The 15,568-nt window shown below is 52.9% G+C and overlaps 5 protein-coding genes across 5 annotated transcripts; 1 reads left to right on the plus strand and 4 right to left on the minus strand.

The window, feature by feature from the left end:
• Positions 1 to 4,396: 4,396 nt before the first annotated feature.
• CORC01_01543 (uncharacterized protein) lies at positions 4,397 to 4,777 on the plus strand (the record flags this gene model as incomplete). Its single annotated transcript, XM_022613197.1, has 1 exon — positions 4,397 to 4,777. One exon carries the CDS (start codon positions 4,397 to 4,399, stop codon positions 4,775 to 4,777), a length of 381 nt encoding a protein of 126 aa, XP_022480296.1.
• Positions 4,778 to 5,210: 433 nt separating this feature from the next.
• Positions 5,211 to 7,001, minus strand: CORC01_01544 (uncharacterized protein; the record flags this gene model as incomplete). Its single annotated transcript, XM_022613198.1, has 1 exon — positions 5,211 to 7,001. One exon carries the CDS (start codon positions 6,999 to 7,001, stop codon positions 5,211 to 5,213), a length of 1,791 nt encoding a protein of 596 aa, XP_022480297.1.
• A 1,055-nt stretch (positions 7,002 to 8,056) lies between these two features.
• On the minus strand, positions 8,057 to 8,275 carry CORC01_01545 (uncharacterized protein; the record flags this gene model as incomplete). The annotated part of the gene is made up of 1 exon (XM_022613199.1): positions 8,057 to 8,275. The coding sequence occupies one exon, from the start codon at positions 8,273 to 8,275 to the stop codon at positions 8,057 to 8,059; it is 219 nt and encodes a 72-aa protein (XP_022480298.1).
• A 648-nt stretch (positions 8,276 to 8,923) lies between these two features.
• CORC01_01546 (thiazole biosynthetic enzyme) lies at positions 8,924 to 10,129 on the minus strand (the record flags this gene model as incomplete). Its single annotated transcript, XM_022613200.1, has 3 exons — positions 8,924 to 9,018; positions 9,083 to 10,025; positions 10,103 to 10,129. 3 exons carry the CDS (start codon positions 10,127 to 10,129, stop codon positions 8,924 to 8,926), a joined length of 1,065 nt encoding a protein of 354 aa, XP_022480299.1.
• Positions 10,130 to 11,935: 1,806 nt separating this feature from the next.
• CORC01_01547 (uncharacterized protein) lies at positions 11,936 to 13,566 on the minus strand (the record flags this gene model as incomplete). Its single annotated transcript, XM_022613201.1, has 2 exons — positions 11,936 to 13,261; positions 13,492 to 13,566. The coding sequence occupies 2 exons, from the start codon at positions 13,564 to 13,566 to the stop codon at positions 11,936 to 11,938; spliced, it is 1,401 nt and encodes a 466-aa protein (XP_022480300.1).
• Between the last annotated feature and the right edge of the window lie 2,002 nt (positions 13,567 to 15,568).

Consider the following 15,568-nt stretch of genomic DNA (forward strand, 5'->3'; position numbering starts at 1 on the left):
GAGACTCGTTGAACTCGTGGTGATAAGAATGCTAAATGTGCTGTTGTTGCTGGACCCGTCCGGAAAAGAGTGACAGCGGGTTATCAAGATAACTCGCGGATTTGGACGATGGTTGAAGAGAGAGAGTGTGTGGTGGTGACAGGAGACCAGAACCCGGGAATTGGCCAGAATAGGGAGGGAGAGGAGGGCCATTTTGAAGGGATGGAAATAATCTCATTCGATTCGCCCTTCTGCAGTGCGTGTTAGCAAGGAACAAAGTCGAACGAGGGTAACTTGGTGTGATAACAGGGGCGTCGTCACCATGGCGTCGCGTTCTACTCTATCGTCCACCATCAACAGCCCATCGCAACCCGTCAACAACCCTGCTTAGCCAGGAACAGACTCCAAAACGGGTAAAGGCCCAGAAGTGATGACCGAGAGGGCTAGGCGATGTGGGGAGGGGCGTGACGTTTGGTTCCAGGGCCAGACAGGCCGGGTCAGGAACAATCTCTGTTTCTCTCACAGAGTTGACGTGTGAGGAACCAGTAGAGAGACAGGGGTGAGTCGGGGAGTGGAGGGAAATGGATCGTGGATGGATCACGGTGCACCGCCAGCGCCAGGACAGGATTGGACGGTGATGCGGGAAAAGGGGGGTGGGGAAACTAATTTCACCGCACGCCAATTCCAAGGACCAAAAGGGCCACGGCCAGCCCAAGCTTGGTCCCGGGGGGGGTTCGAGTCCAAGCAAATCCCTCGTCAGGGGGCAGTAGTAACATTCTCACATTCCATTCCCAAGCCAACCAGGAGCCAAGTATCGCTAGACCGTTACACGGCGGACCTGCCAATGGGTGTGATTATCGACTAGGAAGACGAGAAACGAATCCCTTGGGTTTGTTTGGTTTGATGGATCGTCATCCAAAGTATTTTCATCTCATCTAGCGGCTAGCTGGCGTCCAAAAAGCCACAACACACACGGTGACGCGCAAAAGGATGAAAACATCCCATTGCTGTTGGACAACAATCAATCAGCCCCTTCCTCAAGTTCTTCTTCGGTTTCCCTCTCTTCCGTAGATCCCATGGATCCCATACCAACAAATGCCGGCAGGAAGCGCGCGCCGGCAAGGCACACCCGCGCGTTAGGTTTCTGGCTGCATGAGGGGACGAGCCATGCCAGGAACCTAACTTCATCCTCTGCGCCTGGAACCTTGATCTCTCGACCTTCATTCACCTGGAACCGGAACCCAAAATCTTCGACTCGGACGGGACAGTGACCACCAATGTGCACCTACCAAGTGCCACTCCACTTCAATTTTGCACGACTGCCCGCATATGAAGAAGCATAATAAGCTATGACTCGGAAGATCGACGCCGCCTGTCCACAGTGCACACGTTCACAACCGGCGGACCGACCTGCAGAATCGCACCAAATTCTCCCTACCTGATGGGCTGCCGCTGGGCCGCCGCTGGGCCAGATTCAGGTTTCTCGAGCCTTTCCACACTTGATAAGACGTAAAGAACAGTGTTGACTCCAACGTTTTTTTTTTTTTTTTTTTTTTTTCCTTCTTCTTTGCTTTAACCTCTCTCTATGGCTTCAAAGTTCAATCAAGCATATACTGTCCCCCCGGTGGAGATCCGGTGGAGGCGCCCGTGTGCATCAAGTCAAATCTCTCACCCAAATGCTTGGACAGGCACGACGGGCAAGTCGAGGCCCCGACACAATCGTCACTGACCGCCGTCCATGACGTTGCATATCCAAGCCCTACGGTCGCATCACACCTTCATTGACGTCCTATTCGTCCTAAACCTCGTTGTCAGCATGCAATGTTCGGCAACCGAAAACCCCTCAGTGATCCTCTGGTCCTTTCCGCAAGCCTCTCGGGAGAGGGTCACCGGGAGCGTCGAAATGCAGCATGAACGCATTCAATCACCAACATCATCCGATGTAGCTTACCTGACAGGGCCTGTCAATTGAGGGATCAGAGAATGCCCGTTCTGTTGGAGAAGAGTAACATCAGATCCAGAATTTACAGCGAGGTATCTTTATCCTGAGCCCCAAGGGGTTGTTTCTAGGCATTTGGACTGGGCCGATGGCACATCATCCCCTCTCTCCTAATCCTCTCCCTCCGCCTCCCTTCGATTACCTTATTGCCCTTCCAATACGGATATTCACAGGATGTTTCCTCGGCAGTGCCCCATTGCTCATTATACGTACGGATGGAAACTTCGTACTCACAGCGTCCCAACTTTTCATCTGCCATGTTCCGATCCCAGTGCCGCTGCTGCACAGCGGCCCGTACGCCGCAGGGGTTGGTTGGGAGTGCCAGGAACAGATGGGCCTGGATCTTCCCAGCAAACCCAGAAATCCCGTTCAAGCCGCTAAGCGCAACGGATACCGCGACCGGGTCCACCCTGTGGGAACACAATCACCATTTTACTTGGTCACTGTAACCGTACTCCGTACTCCGTCTCCATACTCCCTACAAAATCCCTCCCCCTCCCCCCTTTATACTCGGTTTTCCACCTTTGTGGACTTTTTAAATGCCTTTTCAGCGAATCTGCGATTCTCTCTGTCCCGTAGCTCCACTGGGGCAGTGCTGGCAGCAAGCCAGCAGGCAGTGGGCGAGTGGCAATCTTGAACGCGTCATAGGCCTCGTCAGGGCAGATGGAGCTACCGCCAACCCAACGACGGCCTGCAGGCCGGCTGCTTCTGCTACACTACCTACTGCAGGGCCAGCTGTTCATCAGGGCGCCCAAGCATGCATGCATGTGTCGAGGTCGTCCGTGAAGAGGGCTGCTGCCCCTTGAGGGAGACCTTGGGGGTTGGTGCTAATTGCTGTTTGCCGCGAAAAGACAACAAGTTCGGACGAGTCGATCTTCCTCTTGGTAGCTTGGCTTGCGGCTGTGTAAAGCCCGGACGGCGCCAGCGAAGGGGAGCCGCACCCGGACCAAATGCGCCCATGTGGCATTACCCGGAGGGACCTGGGTTGTTTGCCTCCAAGAATAGTCGTCCCTTTTCATTGTTTCCCTTGGCTGGTGGCACGTGTGAGTGGCTCGTTGCCCAGGGAGGCAGCTGGAATGTGCCCGCAACGCTGGTCCTGAAGATCATTCACTCATTGGGATTGAGGGCACTTTGGGCATACTATCGGGTGAGATCCGACCTGACTTGTCGATTGATCAACAAGAGAGCAGTGTTTTCCCCTGGAAAAGGGGGTTAAGGCAGCACGCGGTGCAATTGACCGTCGTATCTGAGGCAGCGCTCGACTGGTGCCAATACCGTCAAGCACCATTCAAGGCTTGATGAGCGGCGGGTAGGCGATCGATGTTGACTGGGCGCTTTATTTACCTGCGACAGAGGGCCTTTTCGGGTCGGCTCCACCGCACTACCAATATATACAGCTATTTGCCTCTTGGCTATCATCGAATCAGAAGTCTTCATAAACTGACTAGCCCTGATGGTCTAGCGGTATGATTCTCCCTTAGGGTGTTAACTACATCTCGCATGGGAGAGGTCCCAGGTTCGAATCCTGGTTAGGGCCCATTCTTTTGCCTTTTTATGAGATGTATGTACACATGTATCCATAAACCCTTGTCGTCTATACTCATATGGAGTGATCAAAACGCTATAGCAGATATCTTGATGTTTATCTACAGGTTCTGAATTTACTTTTCGCGAACTAACTTGTATAGATTATAAGATGTAACGTAAAGCATAGAGTTTGGCATTCATTTCAAAGTACTTTGTTTCTACTGCTGTGGGTAGGTAGAATTGAAGTTGAAAGTTTTCCGCGAAGTACGAATGATTCATTGTATAACACATTAGTGGTCTAAAATGGAATGTAAAAAATTAACGACGCTCGGTTTTCAGCAAGGTTGTTTTAGATTCATTCATCTCTAGTCAAATCTTGCGCGATAGTTCTGTCAGTCGGTGAGCGTCGACCTCGACAGTTGCTTGGGCGCCAGTTCAACCTGGACGGTCAAGGAAATATCAACTTGGGAAAATACCCTGGTGAATAAACCTAAAACCATGTTCTTGCAGTGAGTGATGTTTTTAAATGTCACAATCAAGGTCAACGGAGATGAGTACAGCCGCAAGGTGGGCAAAGTTTGTGGTTGACCCAAGATCCATTTCAGAGGAGGAAGTCAATTATGGTCTAACTTTGGTTCAGTCTCTCACGGTGAACTTCGAAGCAGTCGGAGAAACCTTTTCAGAAGAATTCACAATAGCAGCATTTTTCCAGGACCTGGATTGACAAGGTAGTTATATCACCTTCGACACACCACACCCACGACTACGAAGAAACGCAACACAACACTCTGTTACACTACACATAATCGAGTTATCAACTCAACTCAACTCAACACAACCAGTTACAAACACTCATCCCATCAGCAATACAGCCAAAAAAAAAAGAAGAAAATGAAGATCTCCACGACCACCATCCTCGCCCTGGCCCTCTCCGCCACGAGCGCGCTGGGCCAGATAACAATCACAAAAGACGTGGCCTCCTGCACGGGCGACTATTGGCTTGGCCGCATCTCCCGCAAGTACTTCGTCGACGCCCTGGTCGACGACCCCGACCTGGTCCCCGCACTCTGCGGCCAGCTGTGGGACAAACTCAAGCGGTTCCCTGCCTGCCACACGAGCCTCAACGTCGCCTGCGAGAACAAGTGGGAGGGCGAGCTCAACTGGCGCTTCCAGGTCATGGGGTACTGCAACCACGGTATGGTCGAGTCCGCGTGGTATGAGGCCACGGCGAACCGTTGGGGCATGATTCAGTGCAAGAGCAAGGACTTTTGAGGTTGAAACAAAGCTCTTGTTCCACATGATGGAGTTCCATTTCATCGGTAGAGAACGCATGGTTACATGATGGATCGTCGAAAAGGATTGAACGTGCGGAGGGGAGATTAGTTCTTGAAGAAATGACGGGATTGGAGGGAACATGGAATCAATATGGCTTAGTTACACCAGTTCATTCGTACCGGACCCCCCTCAGCCTTTTCGGTCTTTGTCGATATCAGATGAAGTTGATGATCTCAAAATATACGCGATACTCGCAACAAGCCAGCGTATTGAGTCATCTAGCATTTCAAATCAAACCATCAAACCAACAAACACCATGCCCCATGTGCCTTTTCCGTGTGATTCCCCTTGTGATTCCCCTTGTGAACATGTCCTCTTGGTTTTCTCCCCACACATATCAATTCCTCATAAGACTGCCAATATCACCTATCTATCGGGATGGAGGATCGTAGATGTTACAATCCTCATCGAAATCTGAAATACTCAGCGTAGTAAAACCGTAGCAGGAGTCCTGGTCGTCATAATCCAAAGAAGCGTTTCGCTGAGCTTCAGATGGAACATGTAAAGTGTCAATGCCATCATTCGCTGTCCGAGCCGCAGCCCTTCTAGCGTTGCGTACTTCTCTGTGAATAGAGGCAGCCCCAGTCTGCTGATCGCGGCTGGCAGTGGAACGAACATGTGGCCGCGGCGATCCATTCGTCTCACCGGCTGGGTCATAATTGTAGTTCCTGGGACGTATTCTGCCGACTCTACCCTCGTACTCGAGGATCGCAGTCAAATCACCTTTCGATCTTGGTTCCGGGGCGAAAAGAGGTTCGGATGACCAAGGTGTTGCGAGGTCTTCATCTTCATCAGACACAGTTGCTTGAGGACCGGCTGGATGAGGTGTGGCGTTTCCGCGCGACCAAACCGACTCAGCATCCTCTACTGCAATGTTGAATCTCACTGCCTTGGTTTTCGTCAAATCCAGCGGGGCCGGTCGGCGACGCATAGGAGAATGAGACGAGTACTGGCGAGGATTCGAGGTCGGCGTCACCGGACGAGGGATAGCAGTCCGCGACCACCAATTCTTGCGCATCCGATGTCCCCTTGCCATAGACTCAAGCAGGTTTTCTCCCCTTGACGGCCAGGGCTGGTGCTGTCCCCGCTCGTGCGAGAGCGGACAGGACGCGACCGTACATGGGCGGAAGAAGCAGCTGCGTCCCGCCTTGCTCATGTACTCTCTTTCCTTGTCCGAGATGTGCTCGTACCGAGCGCGCTCAATCATCCGACGGCCCACCAGCGTCGCGCCCTCGTCGTACACCTCTCCAGACATCACTCGGGCTTTCCTGCCCCGGGGTGTGACGATGATGACAGTGAGGTTTTCTTCCCATTTGCCTGGACTGTTGTTGCTGTCAAAAACGTGGATATCGTGCCCGTGGACGGTACTCTGAGGAGGGTACTGGTCAAGAGCCTCGGCGAGGTCGTCGGGGAGGTCCTTTGCAGGACCCCAGATCTCGGGGTACCACCAGGGGTCTTCTTCGGGGTTGCTCACGACCCTGGCGCCCCAAGGCGATTCAATGCGAAGCTGGGCGGCGGATTGAGGAGTCTCTGGGTGGTCTTGGCTCGGGTCTCCGAGGATGTTCAGGGGTGGTGGCTGTTTCTTGCTGCTCATGAGGTTTGCTATGTTGGCCCAATGAAGGCGTTGGCTATCCCTTCCAGGAGATTCTTCAGACTCACTGCTCGAAGAAGAATGAAACTCGTACCTTGATCTCGTCGGCTGCGCTCTAGTAGGACGGTGGTTCAGGTGCGTCGTAGCAATTGACGCTCCAGGCTGGAGAGAACTCGGCCCCGGCGGCATCACGCTGATGGCCAAAAGAGGCAAGCTGTAAGCGATTCCGTTGACGTCTTGATCAAAGGGACGTTGTAAACCGGGAGGAGGCGCACTCAGACGGCTCAAGAACTCTTCAGCAAAGCCGTGACCCGAATCGCCAAAGTACTTATGCGGTGATGGATAGAGGAACTCATAGAAATCTTTTGCATCCTGTTCTGCCGACCAGCGGCAGGCTTCGCAGACGTAATCGGTGAGGCGTTGGACTCTCTGCAGCTTGAGTACGCCGCAGGAGCCCAGGCCGGAATCTGGGACGTAGGCGATGTTGGCGCAGAACTGGTTCACGTCTTCGAATCGGGTGAACCGAAAACACACCTTGCATTGGGAGGTGGGCTGCAGGATAAGACACATGATGATGGGCTGTTCGAAGCCTTGTTGAGAATGGAATGAGACGATACTCGCAATTTAGGGCTTAGTACTGTAGGTTAATTGATGCGAAGAATTGATTGTGGTGGAACGAATCGGACCGGAAAGCTATAAGTTAGAGGATGCTAAGAATTATTGGAGGTGATGAGATGGATTGGATTGGAAAGCTATAGATTGAGGACGAAATGATTCACATATATACGTAGAGAATCGTGCAGATCCTTACAGACTGTTCTCTTTGTTTTACCCTTGTTCAGAATAAAGATCTTTGCAACTATTGACAATGTCTGAGTTCAACGTTCTTACTGTCAATGGGGGATTTGAAGATCAAACAATTCTGGAAAGCCATTGCCAGTGGACAATAAGACAAAAAGGCCTTTGAAGTGTTCGAAGGAGTGGGCCTACCGGTTGACTAGGCGTCGAAATAGCTGCAGTTCCCAGTCCATCATTCGTCAACTTCGAGAAAGCTAGATCAGATGAGAAAATTAACATCAGGATAGGGCAGGACTCACGCGCGGGACGGAAACTCTGAAAATGTAGGGGCTGCAATCAAATTCAGACTTTGTACCTTCATGCGAGTCGTGTGGTATTGTCTACTCTCTATTTACACGTCGAGTTTAAGACGCGCCCTCGCCCTTCATTCTGTGGTCTAGGGCTATCCCTTTGCGTAGGCGAAATATCTCACGTCACGGGCTGCTTCAATCAGCATGACGCACCAATAATCAGTCGAGTTGAGATACCGACGATGATCTACGAAGATGTCAAGGTTCATATCTTTGACCTTCTGCTCCACCAGAAGCCAAAATCCCGCATCGCCCGGCCTGCTGAGGCGTCTCTGCAAGTATGTAGCGTCGTGGCATACCCGCTTGGCAAGTTCGGGCTACCGACTCCATCAGATCATATGTGTGTAGTGGTTGGAGTGCCTCAGTCGGCATCTTTTCTCGCACAATGTCTAAAAGTCAACCCTAGCCAGCTTGATCTTAGTCAACTTCCTGGATCAAGTCGGACTATTTGGAAATCATCTTCCAACCCTGTCGATACTACGCGTCCGCAATCTCCTGCGGTATATATCTCCCAACGCCGAATCTGATGTCTAGTGCCGGCAGGTCTTTGGCACGACAGTTGAGATATCTAATCACGTAGTGATCCCTAAGGATCTGCTCGAGCTCCATGATAAGGCCGCGGTACTGTGCCTCCTCTTGGATGGACTGCTCGAGGCATTTTATTCCCTGGCGGACCCTCTTACGCCTTCTTAGCATCCTCTTCTGTGTCTCGTTTCTCAAAACGGCCTCAATTCCCTCCGAAGCTCGGGCCTGAGTCCAACTCGCTATGAGAGTCACTGGCGAAGAGATCCCCCTTTTCGGCAAGGCATTGCTGTTTTCTCGCGTTTTCCCAAGCAATGAGAAATAAAATCCATGAAATCGTTGTGTTGACGCTGAGGCATCTTCCTTTTCATAGCCTTGTCCAGGTTGGGAATATAAGTTTTATGCGATGGTACGAAAGGGTTGTTTATGGCCGGGGCTGTGCCAGCTGTTGCTCGTTGGGATTGAACGCTTTAGGGAAGCTGCTTGAAATAATTGAACATAGAGACGCTTTGAACCTAGAGTCAAATGACTCAAACGCAGAAATGCTTAGATTCTATGGCTACACATTGGTCAAGATACCGACTCGTAGTCACTTTACATTAAACGTTAACAGCACGTCTCAAATGATTGTGCCAAAAGAGTGATTGTATTCAATTTGTACTTGGACATTTTCATCTTGTTTTTATCTCAAGCCCTGACAGAGTATCCAACCTCGTGTCATCATAACCCAGACTTACCTAACCGGAAAGAGCGAGTGACTGGAAACACACTACTCGGATAAAAGAGCGTGAGAATCTCCCCAACTCGGCCGACCTAACCAGCTCAGAGCTCATTCTGCTTCTTGCGGGCATCGATGATAGCAAGAGCCTCCTCGGCAGCCTTGACACCAGAAAGGGCCATGGCACCAAAAGTCGGACCTAGGTTTATCGTCAGTAATCACCACAACTCTCAAGTCTTCAACAGGCGTAAAGAAGAACTTACCCATGCGGTTGGCACCATCAACCTCGCTCAACTCCATCCCGCCAACAATCAACCCAGGCACAATCTCCCTCGTCCCCTTGACAATCGCGTCCTCGGCACTCTGCATGTCCAAACCCCGCATACCGCCCAACTGCTCAATCTGCTTCATGCTCACAAGCCTCTTGACGCAAAACGCACCAAACGGACCGTCGTGGCCCGTCGTCGACACCACGAGCGGCGCGTTGATGGTGTTGGGGTCCATGCAGCTCTGGTCGTCGTGATGCATCGACACGAGCGTCCAGTTCGTCACCACACCCGCGACCCGCAAACTGCCATCCTCGTTCTTGCGGGTAATCAGGTCCTCCACCGTGGTGGCGTTGAACAGCTTCACGTTGGAAAACTGCAACACCTTGCTCATGACCGTGCTCGTAAAGAGCGCAGCGTGCTTGACGACGACAAAGTCGCCCTCGTCCTCGTACGGCACACCGACCTCGTCCAAGAACACCTCGGCGGGCTTCCGCATCACCATGGCGGAGAAGAGCTGGCCGCCCAGCCAGGCGCCGCCGCCCGGCGCGACGCCGGCCTCGACGATGGCGATCTTGAGGTCCGGGCGGGCTTTAGCGAGGACGTAGGCCGTGCTGAGGCCGCAGGACCCGGCGCCGACGATGACAATGTCCGATTCGGCGTAGGTGTCGAGGTCGGAGAAGTAGCGGCGCGTCATGGCGCGCGAGACCTGGGACTCGCGGATGGGAGCAAAGGTGAAGGTGTCCCACTTGCCAAACATGTCCTCCACCTTGGTGGTGGCGGAGGAAGTGTTGACGGCGACGGAGGCGGACTTGGTCTTGCCGGCCATCACGGGGACGGCGTAGTCGCGAATGGGGGAGATCGCAGCGGGAGGAGCCATTGTGCTTGTTGTCTCGGGTTTCGAAAGGGGAATTTTCGACGAGTGTTTGTGGAATATAATCTGCTTGTGTTAGGGTGCATGATCCTTTCGCTGGTATTATCCAGATCAAGTTCAAGGCCGTATATTCTCAGCCACACCGTCGGCATCAGTCGCTGGCTCATCATGGGAAGAGATGGCAGCGACGTCTGCGCTCTGGTGGGCACCGGCTCATGCAATTGCGCATCATGGTGTTCACATACTTGTGAAAGTATTTGTGTGGCAGAAGCCTCCTGTAAAGGTGTCAGTCTGTATGCGTTCGGTCACACGGATTTGGGCCTACTGTTTGTGTGTATGCTGGAGTTGGTCGATGAAATCAATGGTTTACCAGGAACGGGATTCCCAAAGTGATAGAGCACGCCGAGATATAAGCTCATTATATAGACCATTGATAAGAAACACACCGCACAAACCTTACACTATCGCTTGCGGGGTAATTCAAACACATCATACATGCGCAACCCTGAGCTCTTTTTCTCCCGCCCGCTTTCTCGGCTTGCATTCTAGGGCGGGATCGGCCCATCTGCCAGCAAGTAGGTAGGTACCGGGCCCCAGCTCACCTCGCGCTTCGCCTCAACGGGCACCACTTTGTACACATAACCTCCTGTACTCCTGCGCCCTATGACGGGTGTCGTTTACTAGTCGCCTGTTGTGGGTGGGGTCTACGGGGCCTGACAGTTGTCGTTGAACCCCAACGGCGGAGTCATTCCCGAAAGCCGATGGCACCCGCCTCCGGGATCGGTAGCCCTGCAATCCCCCGCCGCGCCGTGAACTCCCGCCGAGCTGTGCTGAGATGTTACCTGATACTCGGCATGGGTGATAAATTGCCGCAGAGCAAACGAGTGTCTGTAGCAAATTTCGTTTGAATTCTACGAAGCGGTCATGAGAAATTCGTCCCTCCAAACCAACGAGACACAGAGGAAAGTTTTCTACCCGCCCGCCGAGGCCGGACGAAACCTCCCGCCTGCATGCCGTCACTCCACCAGTGGCAAGACACGGGCACACGGACGGGCGGGGCGGCTATCCCAGGCACGCGGAGTTGCTGTTAGAGGCACTGGCGCCTGGGTACCAGATGTGTACGTAAACGTGGATGAGTACCCAAGGTACATACAAGAAACGCTACTATGGCCTGAAAAGTCGCGCACCAGAAATACGAGAAATACGACCAATCTAACTTGTGGCGTCTCGGAGCCATCCACTAATCCTCTTGGTGGGAACGACCAAATACATTCCGCTATTTGTGAGTGGTTGCTGAAGTTAAGCGCTGTTGTAGGTTTGGTCTACTGTATAATGACACTTTGATCGACCCAGCAATACGCGCAGCGAATGTGCGTGCATGCATCGAGCACATCCTGGCCAAGTTTGCAACAGCCAACTGCTCCATAGGCGGGTGATCTTCATGCCATTGTCATTAATAAACCACCTATTCACAGGAAGCAACGTATCAATGTGGCTCTGCTGTGAAACAAAAGTTTTTAATATTCATGTTATTAAATCTCATCGTTGCAGGGTGCCGGAGTGACACATGAAGTCACCTTGTATGCGTCTGCTTGCTCTCAATGGCCCGCCCATTGGGCCCATCTCGAGGATTGTCTGCGATTATAGGCACACAACAGTGGCATCAGTAGTTAAAATCTGTGCTTCGACTTGCCTCCAGACAGATTATCGTGGGATATAGTTGCTCTTTGCGTGATGAAGGACGATGTAACTGTCGCATCTTGCCAGGGCGGCAAACTGGCCACACCGAGATTTTATCGTGGCCAGTCCCTACGCTTGGTCTCGCGTAGCCCCTGATGAATATCAAAACCCCTCCTTCGGCCAGATTGCATGTGCAAGGTCCATCTAACGGGTTCAAGGAACCATAAAGCCTTTGAAACGGCGCAGGGAACGGGAACGGTGACTGCGCGCAGCAAGAGATGCCTGATTGACTCTCATCAGTTTGCCTTTTGCGCCAATGCCGGAGCGCCCAGGTAGGCTTTGCTACCACTGCAGCCCTTTTCCTGCCCGACATATTCCTCTCCATTTGACAACAAGACGATGCCACCTCTCCGTCGCCCTCCGTCGTCGCTCCTGGCAATGGAAGGACTACTCGCCCACTCCACGCTTCCTTCAGAATCCTCTCCTGTGGTATCAGACTGACTGTCCTCGGCCTGTAGCACGTCCCAGAAACGACGGGCTGGTGTATCCACTTGCTTCCCGAGCTCCGCCATCGCGCTGGCGTGCCCGCGGTCGTACCAGGGCATGAGAAACCATCTCTTGGGCGCAAGGAACATGACCTCGATCCAGGTAACAAAGATCATCAGTGCCACGGGCTCTTTGAGCCTCAGGAGCGAGAGGTACTGCTCCGACACTAGTGACGGCCAGATGATGAAGTGCTTCCATACCCTCGGCCGCCCGGGAAGGGACATGATCCAGGATTTGAGCGCACCCAAAGCGCCTAGGCATATCTTGATGTCCTCGACTTGTACTCCGGTCGACTCGGGACCAAGACACAGGAACTCGACGAACTTGGCAATCTTTAGCAGGGGCAGTCGTAACAGTACATCGCTGCTGTCGCGCCATTCTTTGATGTCTACTTGTGCCAGCTTATCGCGAATCGGGCTCTTGTAGACGTGTGGTGTGACCGTATCCGAAAACCTGGCCGCCACCCGCATTACTGTGAGGGCTTTGCAGGGCTCAAACGTGTTGGCTTGTCCCATCACCTTCTCGTCAGCAAAGGGCCGGTAGTACCCAAAAATGCCGTTGCACATGGAAAATACAAAGGTTGCTAGCCAGTTCTCCTCCGTGACCTGAGGAACAGCAAGCCTAAAGTAGTTGCTCGCTTGTATGGCGTGTTGACAAGCCATCGAGTAGTACCGCTTCGTATTTGGCGGCTCGAGGTAGCAAAGATGTAGAGCCGCGATGGAGAGCATGCTCTGGTGTATAAATACGTTGCGGGACGCCAGCTGGGGCACCCATCGCGACCACACGTCGCACTTTCGGGGATCGCTCTGTAACGAAAATGTGAACCAGGCTTCGTTCAGAAAGTGGTGCTTGAGCTCGGCCTCGTCGGCACGGAGCTTCTCGGCAGGTAATGAGGCGCTGAGGGCATCCCGCGAAGACGCATGTGCCGCGACCGTGGCTGCACGGCGGACCATGCTCAGGGCATCGCTAGCTTTCTCTCCATTCTCGCGGTTCAGGGCGTCTGCGAGCAGTCCAAGATAACTGCAGTGTTCTTGGCGACGGCGACAATTGGCGCATACAGGACCGACGCAGTCGCACTACCGCCCAAAATCAGTCAGCAAAAGAAAGCCCCGAAAGATACAATGTAATAGTATTGGGGGCCAAGACGGCGATCATGTCTTGTTCGGCTAACCAACACCGTGACTGGCTGACTGGAGAGAACCCAATAAACCGGGACTTCGACATGCAAGTCATCAGTTGGTCCCGATATTGACGGAACGCTTCTTGCCCATGCCAACCCGCTTTAATGAGTTGAATCTTTCCATACCTTGACACGGCGCTTCTTGCACTGTCGGCACCCGTTCTTCGTCTTTCCGTGATATTGCCTTGAGCCCTTCGGCATTCTATCGGTACAAAAGCTCGTTTGCAGACGTTCTGCCCTTTGCGCTCCTCTTGTTCGGATTGGAAGTTCGTAAATTTTGTCCCGGTAGATAGGCGGGCGGAGAGTGGCGCGGGAGAGCAGATCGCGGTGGGCTGACTACCTGTTTTTAAAACAATCCGTTTAGTTCAATATGCGAAACGTCAGAACTTGGGGAGATGCTTGACCTTGTCAGGGATGCATGGCTGTCCTGACGCAAACTCAACTTCAATGCCGCACGTCCCCCGCTGTGACAACGGGGTGACAGAAACCCGAGTAGCGATGCGTGAGAGGCTGGAGCTGACCGAACAGCGGGCAGAGTGAGCATCAGAAGGCTGTTGCCATGCAGGGATCCGATACCGAGGTACGGCTTGCAGCACTGGGTTGGCATTCCGTTCGCCCCAGGTGAGGAGACAGCTGCCAGTGCGAGGTTACTTGGACATAACGATGCGCGTGGCCGACTCAGTGCGAAGTCTATTGTTCAGCAACAATGGAAATATTCTTCTTGTGTGTTCGCGCGTGCCCTAGCACCTCGATTTCGAGAGCCAAGGTACCTGTAGAATGAGCTTCCACACAGGAGCCAGGCCGCAGAGAGGACCACATAGAAAGGTGAGGCTGTACTTGTGTCGAGGGCGCACAGCGTGTATGTCATTAGGCAATCTTATGTTATGGCACGGAGTGCTTCCACCTACAGAGACGAAGACTGGTCGAGTTGACATTGGCCGTTGTTAACACTGGAGCTCAGTTAACGCTTTCTTCTGCAATATGGATCGTCATAGACGACATTGACAGTGCCATCTAGGTTTGAAACAAATCCAAAGATGTTTCGCACTATAGCCGTAAGCTAAGATGATGTGCATTGACATAGAATCGTAGCACTTGGGTACCCCGTTGGGTTTGCGACGCTGATGCCGCGGCTGCACATTGGCTGGATCTGAGCTGGTTGGTGCGTCGAAGGCAAAGCCGGAGCTGCAGCCTCGAACTCTCGCGGGCTGCGTTTGGATGCAGCTGCCCGCCTAGCCAAAGTGACGGGCTAGGAGGGGTAGCCCGGCCGTTCGCCTGGGACATTCCTTACGAACTATACTTCATGTAGCTAGGATGGCCGTAAGGCGTTCTTGTTGCGGGATCTCGAACAGCGGTGAATGTATAATGACAAATGAGTCCGCTTCGAAGCCGCCTGTAGAAACCGGCTGGTTCATCATTGCCGTAATGTGTGGGCAAGAGTTGCCGGGGGTTCGGATGGCGTTTGAGACAGCTCGATCTGGAGGCCGTATGCTGTCAATGATCTCAAACTGCTATGCAGCGAGCAGGTCAGACAATTTCTGGAATGAAGCTCCACAGGGTCACGGCCACTTCGGCAGAAAACCCGCCTCAAGGTCCCATACGCGGATTACACACCTGGGCTTAGGTCGTGTCAAAGAGTGAGAGAGCTGTCATGCTCGAGCGTGGATGCAGATCATCGCCTGTCACCATCAGAATAGGTTAGACTGGAGGATCCCATCGCAAGGGCCTTTTCTTCTCGAGCCGCACGTCTTCGGCCCTCAGCTGAGGGACTACTCTTCTGAATATCTGTCGAATCAGACATTGCTTGTTCGTTCTCACGCCAGTGCGGCAGTTGTCATCCTGGGTAGTTGATGCGATGGTGTTACTGCTGAGGCACCCGACGGCACAACTTCACGAGGTCTGGCAAAGCTTCTGGGAGGTCGAAATGTGAAGGGAGAGCATCGAATGCAGGTGGAGATGCGGCTGACAGCCCCCGAAGGGACCTGAGCTGATCACGACCTTGATGGAATTTTCTCAAGGCTTGCGGAGATAGCAGCTCTGACTCTGCGGTTCGAATAAGAAATCTCGCCGCCTAGATGATCGGCCGGCGTCTTTGGTAACGAGCTTGTCCCAAGAGGCGTTTTTAGTGCTGACTGTGTGTGCCCATCAGCCCCAATATGCAACCTCCCTGGCACGCCTGACAATAGGGAGGGGGGGGATGTTA

The sequence above is a fragment of the Colletotrichum orchidophilum genome, assembly GCF_001831195.1.
Source record: "Colletotrichum orchidophilum strain IMI 309357 chromosome Unknown Scaffold_8.1, whole genome shotgun sequence".
NCBI lineage: Eukaryota > Fungi > Ascomycota > Sordariomycetes > Glomerellales > Glomerellaceae > Colletotrichum > Colletotrichum orchidophilum.